At 43.2% G+C, this 12,188-nt stretch overlaps 3 protein-coding genes across 8 annotated transcripts in view; 2 read left to right on the forward strand and 1 right to left on the reverse strand.

Annotated features, from left to right (window-relative positions):
- LOC132195441 (growth hormone-inducible transmembrane protein-like) lies at positions 1–1,853 on the forward strand. Its single transcript, XM_059617442.1, has 7 exons — positions 1–162; positions 321–521; positions 635–746; positions 802–943; positions 1,005–1,180; positions 1,240–1,533; positions 1,587–1,853. The coding sequence occupies exons 2-7, from the start codon at positions 326–328 to the stop codon at positions 1,669–1,671; spliced, it is 1,005 nt and encodes a 334-aa protein (XP_059473425.1). The 5' UTR covers positions 1–162; positions 321–325; the 3' UTR covers positions 1,672–1,853.
- Positions 1,854–11,619, reverse strand: LOC132195375 (protein disabled). 6 transcript variants are annotated; one of them, XM_059617327.1, is made up of 11 exons: positions 10,579–11,619; positions 10,042–10,242; positions 7,844–8,058; positions 7,639–7,782; positions 7,449–7,589; positions 6,862–7,401; positions 5,084–6,309; positions 4,629–5,016; positions 4,003–4,580; positions 3,615–3,943; positions 1,854–3,565 (listed from the first exon to the last, which is right to left on the reverse strand). In XM_059617327.1, the coding sequence occupies exons 2-11, from the start codon at positions 10,235–10,237 to the stop codon at positions 2,442–2,444; spliced, it is 4,881 nt and encodes a 1,626-aa protein (XP_059473310.1). In that variant the 5' UTR covers positions 10,238–10,242; positions 10,579–11,619; the 3' UTR covers positions 1,854–2,441. The 6 variants fall into 6 exon arrangements, with proteins under 6 accessions (XP_059473310.1, XP_059473318.1, XP_059473342.1 ...); XM_059617335.1 differs by having other exon boundaries at positions 6,862–7,386; positions 10,579–11,618; XM_059617359.1 differs by having other exon boundaries at positions 7,282–7,401; positions 10,579–11,618.
- Positions 10,978–12,188, forward strand: part of LOC132195423 (transcription factor TFIIIB component B'' homolog) — a 3,625-nt gene continuing 2,414 nt past the window's right edge. The window contains exons 1-2 of the mRNA XM_059617401.1: positions 10,978–11,645; positions 11,899–12,180. Of these exons, the coding sequence (XP_059473384.1) occupies positions 11,167–11,645; positions 11,899–12,180 (761 nt within the window). The 5' untranslated portion in view covers positions 10,978–11,166. The remainder of the gene's footprint in view (positions 11,646–11,898; positions 12,181–12,188) is intronic.

The following is a 12,188-nucleotide window of genomic DNA, read 5'->3' on the forward strand; positions in this document are numbered from 1 at the left end:
AACGGGAGAATCGGCCAATCAGCATCCAGTATTCCAGTAAACACTAAAATTCGATCCGTCTTGTTCATCGTACTCTGTGACATTTCGAAAATTCGCAGTTAATTGATTTAATTTGATCTATTTCCCGATCTACACAGAGTTGAATCTAGCTTTTTAACCTAGGTATGAAATTCCTCAACTCTGAAGCTCCTTACGAAACTGAAAAACACGAATTTTCCATTTTTATTCTTGCTCTCCATTGTTGCATCAGAAACCGGATTTCTAGATAATTCTTTTGTTTGAACCTCCAAATATTCTAAAATATTTTTCTCGATTTTCAGCCGCAATGCTTTCGACGGCTCGCATGTTGTGCCGCGGGTTGAGCAGGCCCGTCAGCCTGAACGCCTCAAAACTCACCGTCGTCCACTTTGTGGCACCAACGAGGGCCATGGCGCAAGAAGCCAAAACAAACTTGGCCTCCAGGTTGACCAGGCGAGGACCATCTTTGAAGGAGAGAGCCATGGGACCGGCCACCGACTCTGGTAATATTTATGAAAGTTATGCGTAATTAAAGAAAATTTGGTCAGCGTTGCAAATTGTGAAATTGTTATGTAATTCTGCTTTTACATGATTTTTGACAATTTAAAAATTCCAGCATTCAATATGGGCCGAATTGCTGTGGCTGGAGGCAGCGTTTTGGGTGTCGGAGCCCTCTGCTTTTACGGACTTGGATTGTCCAATGAGCCAGGAGCCATTGATAGAGCAGCGTAATGATTTAAAATTACCAAGCAATTGGACAAAAATTGAATTATATTCATTCAGGTATTGGCCGGAATATGTGAAACAGAGAGTGCACCACACATACATGTATTTCGCTGGTAGCACAGCCATCGCAGTTGCTTCAGCAGCAGCGGTCATGAGATCTCCCAGAGCTATGTCTCTTGTGGCTAGAGGAACCATTCCCGTAAGAAAAATTAGAAAAAAATATGAACATAACATTTAATAAACTATAAACATTACACCAGGCCATGCTTTGCTCTGTTGCTGCCATGATCGGAACTCAAATTCTTGTGCGATCAATCCCTTATGAGCCTGGCGTCAACATGAAACACTTGGCCTGGGCGCTTCATGCAGGAGTGCTCGGAGCTGTTTTTGCTCCCTTGTCCTTCCTTGGTGGAGCCATCTTGACCAGAGCCGCATGGTAACCAAACAATTTTTTAATTCTCATGCAATAATAAAACTAAAATTGTCCAATTGCAGGTATACTGCTGGTGTTGTTGGAGGATTGTCCACCGTGGCCATGTGTGCCCCGAGTGACAAGTTTTTGTACATGGGTGGCCCCTTGGCTGCTGGCCTTGGTGTGGTCTTTGCTGCGTCTGTCGGCACCTGGTTCCTACCTCCCTCAACTGCTCTCGGCGCTGGTCTTTATTCCATCAGTGTCTATGGAGGTCTTCTGCTGATTTCCGCATTCCTTCTCTACGACACTCAGAAAATTGTTCGCAGAGCCGAAACCCACCCTGCTTATTCTCCTGTTCCATTTGATCCTATTAACCAGTATGTATTTAAACTGAATTGTTTGGAGCTTAGGCTAAAAAAATTTGTTCCAGGTCAATCCACATTTTTATTGATACTGCCAACATCTTTGTGAGGATTGCCATGATGCTTGCTGGAAACCCAAACCGAAGAAAATAATTTGACTGAACGAAAGAGGTACTTCTGCAAGACAAAAATTCTGCTTGTATATATTTCAGTTAAGCTTTTCTTCAGCGACTCTCCAATAACATTTAATATAAGTTCCATGTGATGATGATTTAACAATAGAAATAAAGTTTGGAATCAAAGACTAAATGAGAATGGTTGAAAACACCAAATAATTCATGTTTATATTTTATTATATAATACACACTTTAATTTTTCTAACTGGACACTAAGTAGCTGTAAAAAAATTTGAATCAATATAAAATACATGGTCGGAAAATAAAAATGCGGATTACATACAAAGATGGTAATTTCTTAAACAAAGCAGGACTAGGAATTATTAATTTAATCAATGATTAACAGTTTTGGCAACTTGAAATATGGCCATACGCAAGCAGCAAAACAAATCAAAGTCAACATAAAAAATGCAGCTGAATCATAATGTTAAATTTAAACAGATTGATACCTTACTTATTGCTCAAATATTAGCTTTGTACTGAAAATAAGAGGCTATGATTTTTCAACTGCACAAAACGCAATTTCATAATTTAGTAGGAACTAATTTCACGAATCTCTTCAATGAATCATTAAATGCAAAAATTAATACTATAGTGATCCAAAAACCAAATGCAGGGGTATACATGGCAGAGAGAGTGATACAATAATAAAGTTGCGGTGGTGTGACGGAATAAATGTGTATGAGTGTGTGAGATGTCAACGACTAGATCAACAGCAAAATGAGAGTACAAAAAGTGTGCATGCATTCACTCTTCTTCTTCCTCGTCCTCTTCCTTGAAATCAAAACTGCCAAAATTTGGCTCTGACCACTTGAACGCGTCCCCATTATTTTTCTTCCTGGGGCGTTCTGTCTCTGCAAAGAAATCGTCGTCGAACGGATCTCCATCACGTGAGAATATATTCACAGACTCGGACTTCTTGATATTGTTGGCGTCGTGCGGTGCCGCCATTCTTGTGGACGAACTCAGTCTATTTTTAATACCAGATAGTTGCCTGTCCTCTGACCAGCGCTGTTTCCTTTTCTGTTCGTGGGATTCAGGATCCTCAGGAAGGAAGACATCGTCCGACCTCACTAAGGCAGGGTCATGGGGCGAACGGCTGATATCGCTTGAAATACTTGATAACATTCGTCCAGAACCGCGTCGAGTCTCAGGCGGCGTGAAGTCGTCCTCAAAAGGCGATCGTCTACTTGAGCCGATAGAAGCCTTGGTGCTGGACAGTCGGGCAGTTTGCTCCTCGTCATCTACCTGCCTCCGCACAGTCTCAGCTGTGGGGCTTTCGATTGACGAAAATTCTGTGGCGTGGAATGAACGAGTGGAGAAATCGTCGTCAAATGGTGATTTTTGTGAATTGTAAAAGTCCTCTCGTCGCTTTTGTCGCCGTTTCGAGTGCATTGTGTAAGAGCGCTGCTCATAGTGTTGTTCTCTAGGAGCTTCGTGGTCAGAATTGAAATCGTCCTGCCAATGACGAGCTGGGTCTGCACTGGTTGTCCGGAAGCGACCGTCATTGAATGCAGCTGGCTCTGGATCTCCAATCTCATCCTCGTCGTCTTCAGGAGAGTGACGGCCCCTGCTGCGCCCACCTTTCCGAACATCTGTTGCACTTGAAGGTCTCTTAGGACCACCAGGGGTTTTCTTTGACTTGTATCGAGGATCCCGAGGATCGTAGGGTTCATCGTACTCTGGGGGACGGTAGTTGTAATAGTGACTGTCGTATTGCTTCCGCCGGGAGGCAGCTGAATCGCGTGGGTCTCGACTGCGCCGCTCCTGGGAGGATGTTTTGCGAGGAACTCTATCCGCCCAAGTTGCATACGCGTTTGCATATTTGCTGCGCTGCTCTTCCCATTCTCGGCGTCGTGATGTGTATTCACCTGCAAACAATATGTAAGTAAAATAACCTAAATTTGAGAAGTTTATTACCTCGACTGCCGCTCCGGTCTCTTTTCTCTTCATATCTAATAGGGCGTCTTCGTGGCTCGTCATATTCACCCTCTTCGTCATCCCACGATGGTGGCCTTCTATTTGCTGAACTTGCTCTTGGGGGACGTCTGGGTTTGTAGGCCACCTCCTCGCAACTTTCATCATCATCTTCCCATGGTGAAGCTCTTTTTGCTCTTGAACCCCAAGGAGATCGTTTTCTGGGTCGTCGGTAATGCTCATCTCTCCATCCATTTTCTCGGTCTTCCCAATCGTCATCATCGTCATCCTCATCATCCTGCCAAGGACTTTCCCTGCTGCTCCTGTTATATCTACAGATAATTTTGATTAGATCATAATTAACTTGATAATTGAAAGATTTTTGATCTACCTGTGCCGCCTGCTGCCACCAGTAGAATCTGGAGTGTAAGCTTTTTCAGGTGTAAATACTTTGCTGCCAAACTCCTTGCTTTCTACAGACCATGGTGAGGTAGCCGGCTCTTCAAGTTTTTTATCCTCCTCCTCCTCAAATTTAGCCCAGCCACCTCCTGGAGATCTTGACTCATCGTTTCTTCTGTCATCAGGCAAGGAAAGCTCTGTTGGAGGAGAAACCACTTTTTCAGGCGAAGGTTCAGCCGATTCAGGCTCCTCTTGGTTATATGTTTCTTCGTCCTGATCCTCTTTATTTAATGGCAACTCTGACTCGGGCTCCATTTCTTCCTCCTCTTCATCTTGTAAGGGTTGTTTTTCAACTGGGGTTTCCACAGGTTCTTCATATTGGCTTCCACCATCACTGGCCACCTCTTCTTCTAGGATTGTGCTCTCAATTATTGATTCCCTGACATTGGTTGCGTCCATAGTAACTGATTCTGGGCTATCACTGGGTTGCCTTGAAATTGACAATAAATTCAAGTCCTCCTCCACCTTCTTCGTCACACTTTCACTATCATCTTTATCAGATTCATCACCCTGCAAGAATGGTTTGTAGAGACAGAAATTAAATACAAAAAAATTTACCTCTCCTCGAACCCCAGGTTCCTCTGAGCAAATGTCTCTCAAAGCTGCATATTTATCCCCATCCTCAGTGTAGTCTTCCAACTCCTCATCTCGCAGGCCTTCCTCAGCCATGGCACTGTCACTTCTTGGTAACTCAGCTTCTTCCTTAATACTGTCTTGCACAGCATCTTCAAACTCTGCAGTTTCTGTATTATCTTCTACAGTATCAGCTGGTGCTTGGTCTTCTTGCTCAAGTTCACGAAACACTGCATATTTGTCGAAGGGCGCCTCTTGGAATACATCCTCTTTAGAGTTTTGAAAGTCTGAGCTCGAGAAGTCGGCAAAGTTGTTTTCAAAGTCCACCTTGAAAGCATCTTCGCCATCTAAAGATTCTCTTAGTGCCGTGTAGCTGAAAGATTGATTAATTTGCAAATTATTTGCTCAGTATTTAGGGGCACTTCAAAATTAAAACTCACCTTTCTATCTCTACTGGCTCGGACTCCTCAGCTTTTTGTGGCTCAACAGAAACTTCTTTGTTTGAAGATGGGCTGCCTTCAGCTGACACAGATGACAAAAATCCAGCTAATTCTTGCAAAGTCATTTTTGACAAATGTCCGGGCGACACATTGAGACTGGAGGCCAGCTCCGTGATATTCATTTTGGTCAGCTGCCGGAGAGTCAGATTAGCTGCTACCTTTGGTTTCTTCTCCTCCTTGGCAGGTGGGGGTGGCAGAGAGAAATTGACAGATTCTTGCTGTTGACTATGTTGGCGAGGCCGAGGAATTTCGGTGCCACTGCTGCTTGTCCTGGGGCGTCTGACAGGCATTGGCAAAGGAGGACTAGACACACTAACAGGCGCTTCAATGTTGTTTATGTAATCGTACTGCTCACACGGAGGTGGACGAGGTGGCTTGTATTGCTGACCAGTTTGCTGCTTTTTTGGGGGCAGTGGGGGTGGTTTTGACGAAGCAGGTCGTGGGGGCGGCTCTGGAGCAATGTCTGCAAGTTCTGCGCTTGAGTTTGAAATTCGCTCGTCGTCGGCCAAAGGGCTCTTTCTTATTGCTCCCGTTCTTCTTCTAGTGGATTTCGGACTTGGAATTCGGACCATTGGTGCTTCACTCACAGAGGGTTTCTGTTTGAGGGGTGATCTGGGTGATTTGGGGGATGATTTCATTATAGGAGACGCTCGTTTTGAGCTTGCTGGGGGCGGAGGTAAAAGAGAAGCTCCTCTTTTATCAGGCGGGAGACTGACTCTCAGAGGTCCGTGAAAAACGTCGGTGGCGTTACCACTTTTGTCTGATTTTTGGCTGCCAAACATTGTGAAGTCTGCAAAACAGGTGTCAAAGGGGTCAGCTGACTCTGGTTGAGGAAACGACTCCTCTACAAAATCAGGTTCTCCAAATGGGTCGCTGTCAGCAAATGGGTCGAGTGCCATTATTTCAGCCGAGTATTTGCTTTGAGAAGGGGTTTTCCTGCCCGAATGAACTGGAGGACTAGTGCCAAAACTTGTGGCAAACGTAGAGGCCTCGCTATCTCTTGGCTCCACTAACTCCTTGAGCACTTTTTTCGGAGGGTTCTTGAGTTCTTGGAAGAAATCTTTCTTGTCTACGTAAGGCTTCACACGTCCAGTTCCCAGAGGATCTAGTTCAGTAAAGACGTCATATTGACTGTTCGATGAATTGGGAGCCGAAGGCTGCTCAGCCTAGAAATAGAAAGAACGTGGTTGCTGTACATGGTGGAATCATACAGGGGCAGAAAATTTAATAACAATTAAATTATAAGCAAATGGCGGGATGGAATGTAATTTTTAATAATGGAAATGAGGTTGAGGAATCATTAGTGCAATCCTAAAACATATAAAAAGGCATTTTGCCAATTTGGGAAAAAGTAAAGAAAATTAAATTTACCAAGACGACTTTTACCCCCTTTTCCAATTAGCAGTTTGCTTGCATGCGATTTGCTGTCCTTGTCTTCTCAACAAAGCCAAATTAAAGTACATGCGAGTAACAAATTTAAATGGGTTTAATTGAATGATTATAAAAAAAAAAAAATAAAAAAAAAATGGGATTGCCAATAAGGAAAGTTCTTACAGTTTTCATAAGAAGCACACTACAAGAGCTTCAAGGTTGGCTGGGTGGGAACAAAAGCAAATAGATGGGGGAGAAAATAGCAATAAAAGAGGCCAAAATCATCTGCCAAACTAGCGAGTTCTGGTCTTGCTAATTGAGGCAACAAAGGGTGCATGCATGATTACCTGCTCCATAGTTGTGGGACCAACACCGGAGGTAGTAGAAGTTGTGTTATTGTCACCAAATAAGGGGTCAGAGGTGGTGTCAAACCACGTTTCAGTGGTTGCTAACGGGGCAATTGCTTTAGTAGTGATAGTTTGAGGCGTAGGGGTAGGGCTAGTTGTGGCAGAAGTGTTAGCAGGAGGAGGAGAAGAGGGTTCTAGACTGAGGTGGCGTTTAGAGGAGGCACGAGTCGAGGGCGGTGGGGGCGGCAGGACCACCGCCATAGGAGGAGGAGAAAACGAGTCCTCGAACGGGTCATAGAAGGAGGCGTCTTTGTTAGCATCGGGACCAAAAGGGTCCGAGGGAGTTATTTTCTCCATCTGGTGGATGCCCTGCTGTATGCTGTTTAACTCTATTTCAAGGTCCAACAGATCGGCAATCACCTCTGAGGTTTGCTGAGCTGATTTGCTCGCAGCACCCATACACCCGTTCTCGAGTTTTGAGTCATCCTTCAGGGCGCTGTATCTGCTGCCTGAGTCCAACAGGCTCTGGAATTTGTTATACTATTTATAAATAATGTATAATTGGGGGGTTCATTTAGAATGCATACTTTAGTGTAGGTGAGATTCTCTAGAGATTTGCCGACCGAGAATTTCATTTGCTGCTGCTCAATGTGCTGTTTGGCAAGCTCAATTTCCTTTTTCTTCAGTTCAAATACAACTTGGAATAAATCTCTCATTGCAACAACAACCTGCAGAATATTATTGATAAAATTAAATAACAAAAAGAAAATTAATAACCTGTCCAGCTGCTTTGTCAGTCTTAATACCAAAGAAACGATGGCCGGTGTCTGGAGAGCCGAAAATATAGCCAAATGCCCTTGAGTCAGTCATGTCTTGCGCTATGAAAGAAATTTTGTGCACTGGGTGATGGTACAAGCAGTCCTGCAATTTAAATAATTGGTCAGCAAATAAAACGCGCTCCCTTCCACCGCCTGTGCGTTACCATAGTTTTCTCGTCGCGGAGCCGCAAACCGTCGATGGCGATGTTGATGGTGATCCTTTGCTTGTGCTCGCCAGCAGCCCTTATTGCCATTTTCAAGTCGGCAAGGGCCTCCTGGCACATCCTGTCGCCCCTAGCCTCACCCACCTCAAGAATGCCGATGAGCTTGGCTTTGAAACTGACCCCATCGCCAAGGAATCTTGACGGTTCATTTTTATCTGAAACATAATAAAAAAAATGTCATAAATTTTAAAAATGGGAGGGTACAAAATGAAATTCCTATTCAAGCAGGGTACAATATAATGCATCAAAAACAACATTCCTTGATCGAAAACTCACATTTGAGAGGACTGTTCCTTTTCCGAAGCGTTTGCATTTTTACACCGATTTCGAAAACGCCTCACGCGCAAATCACTAACTGCATTGTAAGGGTTGCATTTTCTGAGGGTTTTTCAGCAAAGTGAACTCCGCTGGACAAAGGGGGTCCTACTCCCAACAGCAGGGACAGAAGGGCCATTAGGCCCGGCATGACTCGTCTCCTCGCACTAACACTAGGCTTGATTACGCGAAAATGGGCCGAAATTCGTCGTACGTCTGTAAAAGTCAGTCCATTGATCCAGCAGCTATAGCGGTGTACTAGAGGGAGATGGGGAGGTATGCCCGATCAATACCCTCAGACGACCATGCTACCACCACCAACCCCTAGCGCGCACGCTCCCTCTCTTGCAAGAAGTGTCTTTGATATCGCGGCTCAATCAAAAATAGACCCACATGGCTCCCGAGTAGTACCGCAACCCGCCCGGCACCCATACAAAGTGCGTGATTTCGAAAACTCGTTTAACAAAATTTTCACCGGTTTTATTGAACTAACAAAGTTTAAATGAGTGTCTGAATTAATCTCATATCAGAATAAATAACAATTCAATTTTGGACAATTTTAACCGACGAGTTTTTTCCTGAACTCAGGGAAGGATGATAATATCATAAAATTTTTAATTGATTAAATTTATAATTTCAGAAATTATTTAGTTCAATTTTATGGAAATTATAAGATAAAAAACCCAGTGTTCTATTCATACAAAAATTATGTAAAAAACTGATTTTGATTTGCAATAATGGAACATTCAACTTAGTATAATTATCAGATAAAAATAAATAAAAAATTGCAAATAATGTAGCAAAGTGCAAAGGTGCTGGTTAAAATTAGATCGAAAAAATTTAGTTTTTATTTTTTCTTAAAATTAATGTGTGTAATTTCTAATTTATTTATAATTTTTAGATCATGTCTTTGCTTCTTCAAAGTAACTGGGTTGCGGTTTCAGAAATGCGTCCTAGTAATCCGCAGTAATTAAAAGAGGGCACATCCCATGACTTGCCTGTAACCAAGAACGTAACAATAGAGAAATTCAATCCATCGCGAGGGGAGATTTTCGACTCTATTCAAACAAGATCCTTGATTCAGACCTAAGAAGCAAGCAGGGTGCTGTAAAGTTATTATTTTTATTCAACAAGAGCGCTCAAGTATTTACTATTCAGCACTGCTGAATTGAATGACAGAAAAAATATAAAAATTGGCCGCGTCAATTGCATAATTCGCATGGGGCGCCGAGTGCTGCTGTTTGCATTGAAAATTGCCTTTTCAATTGGTTGATTGCAGCTGAACTGACCGTCCGAGGAGACTTATTTGAATCAATAAATGGCGTGCTCCATGCGCGTGATTCTATTTTGCTGGCTTTTCACTCTGCCGGAATCACCAGATTTGGGTCGTCTAACACTGGTGTATGCGTTTCGGCAGGAAGTCGGCGCGGATTTGCATGGGTGGAGTTTGCGTCAGATCAAGTCAGTTGGGCAAAACAATTTACATTTACAATAAAAGCTTGGGTAAATTACACTTATAAATTTTTTAAAAAAAAATTTGATGTTTTTATAAGATTATAATCAAATATTTTAAATTTAAAATGTATGTACTTGAAAATTTGAAAATAAATATTTCTATATAACCTGAAACGAATTAAGAGAAAATATTGATTTTAATTAATTGAACTATTTTAACTATTAATCAAATTTTAAAATAAAATTTGATTTTTATTGAAAATATTAAAATATTTTAATAAGATTGAAAACAATTGAGAGTGCTGATCATTTTTATCATAGAAGTATATGTAAAGGTGCCTAAATAAGGACCAAAAAATTCGACGTACCCCTTGCGCTGGCGTTTTCCTGCTGGTGCTGCTCCTTGTCTCTGTTGTGCAACCGTTTGGGCGAAGCAAGTGTCAAAAAATTTGGCATCTTGGGCAAGGCCAATCTCCGGGGTGTGTCCTGCTCACCCGACTTTCGCTGCATCCGAGGCGAGTCTCCAGCCACGGAGGCCGACGAGGAAGACGGTGGTGTCTGCATTGCATCTAAAAATAAAGATCCGATAAAAATTAATCAACTGACAGACCACGCACTTGAGAATTTCTGTGTTGCGTGAACACGACCGCGCTGTCAACGCGCTGTCGGCGAAGAATAGACCCGACTGATCAAAGACGGGCACTGACTTGCGCAATTTAGTTTGGGACGGGAAATTTACCGGCACAGAAGGAAAATTAAGTGGTGTTCTGGAGAACTCAACGTGGTTTAATTGAATTACCGCTGCGATGAGTTGTTCGCCCCCCATCGCAAGCCCCCAAGGGCGTTAGGGCAAATTAACACGACTTGTTATCAATAAGAATTAGCCAGACAAGAGGAGATTTTACCTGCTAGCGCGGACGGAAGCTGCTCGTGAGCTGGTGCATCTGAAAATCAATCGAGGCAAATCATTTTCCGGCGAAAACACGCTCAGTCTTGAGAAATCTGACAAAAACAGAAACAAATGTGTGAAAATAATCAAAATAATCTAATTTCGTGCGTCATTTGTTTTTGGCTTTGCGATCGCGCACAACAAAGCCTGTGAAGTGTGATGTGCGAACAACTCCCTAGTATTATTTCGCAAAGCTAGGCGACCAATCAGATGCCAGGAATGTGATATCAGAGGATTCTCATTGGTTATCGCGGCTCTTTGGGCGCCTCTGATTGGTGGATTTGTGATAAATATTTCGTTTCAGTTTGCAACCAGTTTACAACCCATCCAACAAGATTCGTCTCCCTCTCCGCATGCGAGAAAACTGAGATGGAGAAGTGGAAGTGAGAAAAAGAGACGTCACGTCACTCGTCAGACCAAAACAACCAACATCTGGATCAAATGTGACAGAGAATCGCAACGTGGTCGCTGTTTTCATCAGTGAATTCGGCAAACGCAGGCCGAACAGCATTCCTCATACAATTCGGACCGACTTGCATTAAAAATGTCTTTCCGATTCCACATGAAACCCGTCCTGGCCAAGCCAAAACCCGCGGTCAAACCGCGAACTCCTGCTGACAAGCCAGCAGGCAAAGGGCCTGTCAAGAGCGTTCCAGCCGAGCAAAAGTCGACCAACCCGCCGACAGACGAGGACACTCCTTCTGCAGTCGCACCTCCACCTTCGACTGCACCTGCCGAGAATGCAATCCCTGTCGAGCAAGCGGCTCCTTCGCCCAGCAGGACACGAACCCTGTCTTACAGGTCTCAGGATGAGTCGGCCAGCTCGGCGGACGAGTCGCGAAAATCCAAGGTGGTGCCTCGTTTCGCCAAGGCCAGGATGAAGCCTAATATTCCTGGGGTCAGGAAGACCCCGGTAAAAGTTATGCCTCCAGAATTGGCACCACAGAGCATTGGTAAAAATATTGCTGCTGTTGCTGCCCCGACTGTAGCTGAAATCGTAGAGGCCAGGGTTGTGAGGCAAAGGTGACGAATGGTTCATGACTTATTACATTACATTTAAAGTTGACATTTTTAAAGCAATAAGATCAAATAAGAAGTTACATGATAATTTAAAATGATAAGTTGGCAGATTTTTTTTTTTTTTAGATAACATATTGATAAAAGAAAAGATTAAAGTTTTAAAGTATTTTTTATTTTTTACTTCACCTCGACCATGCCTTCAATAATTACAAGTTATTTTATTACCATGATTTTTAATACAGTGCTAATTTTCCAGCATGCAAACTCCGATCCAAACGAGAGTGGGACCTGACTTCAAACCTTCGCCACATCTCGTCCCTGCAGCTCCAAATTGCGTACCATCCAATGTTGAGATTTCTTCATCGGAAGATGAAGGGGTCATAGACCCCTACAATCCTGACCATCCTTTGGGACACAGAGAGAACCCTGAGAAATGCAGAGGAACTAAAAGCCCTTGGATAATGAAGAAATTTAGAAGCGGAGTTCCAACAGCCATGATAGATTACTTATTTTACAATCCAAAGAGCAACCCCATGGTGTAAGTAA

This window comes from Neocloeon triangulifer, unplaced genomic scaffold, assembly GCF_031216515.1.
Source record: "Neocloeon triangulifer isolate White Clay Creek 2 clone unplaced genomic scaffold, ASM3121651v1 ptg000001l, whole genome shotgun sequence".
In the NCBI taxonomy this organism is placed as follows: domain Eukaryota; kingdom Metazoa; phylum Arthropoda; class Insecta; order Ephemeroptera; family Baetidae; genus Neocloeon; species Neocloeon triangulifer.

What these genes read in the sequence shown, in the direction of transcription:
- LOC132195375 (XM_059617327.1), bottom strand. Translation starts at nt 10,237, where the DNA reads ATGCAGACACCACCGTCTTCCTCGTCGGCCTCCGTGGCTGGAGACTCG. An exon ending in GGAAAACGCCAGCGCAAGGG is followed by an intron (nt 8,059 to 10,041) that starts GTACGTCGAATT and finishes ATTATGTTTCAG; the next exon opens with ATAAAAATGAACCGTCAAGA. An exon ending in AGAATCTCACCTACACTAAA is followed by an intron (nt 7,402 to 7,448) that starts GTATGCATTCTA and finishes ATTTATAAATAG; the next exon opens with TATAACAAATTCCAGAGCCT.
- LOC132195441 (XM_059617442.1), top strand. Translation starts at nt 326, where the DNA reads ATGCTTTCGACGGCTCGCATGTTGTGCCGCGGGTTGAGCAGGCCCGTC. An exon ending in TGGCTAGAGGAACCATTCCC is followed by an intron (nt 944 to 1,004) that starts GTAAGAAAAATT and finishes ACATTACACCAG; the next exon opens with GCCATGCTTTGCTCTGTTGC. An exon ending in ATCTTGACCAGAGCCGCATG is followed by an intron (nt 1,181 to 1,239) that starts GTAACCAAACAA and finishes GTCCAATTGCAG; the next exon opens with GTATACTGCTGGTGTTGTTG.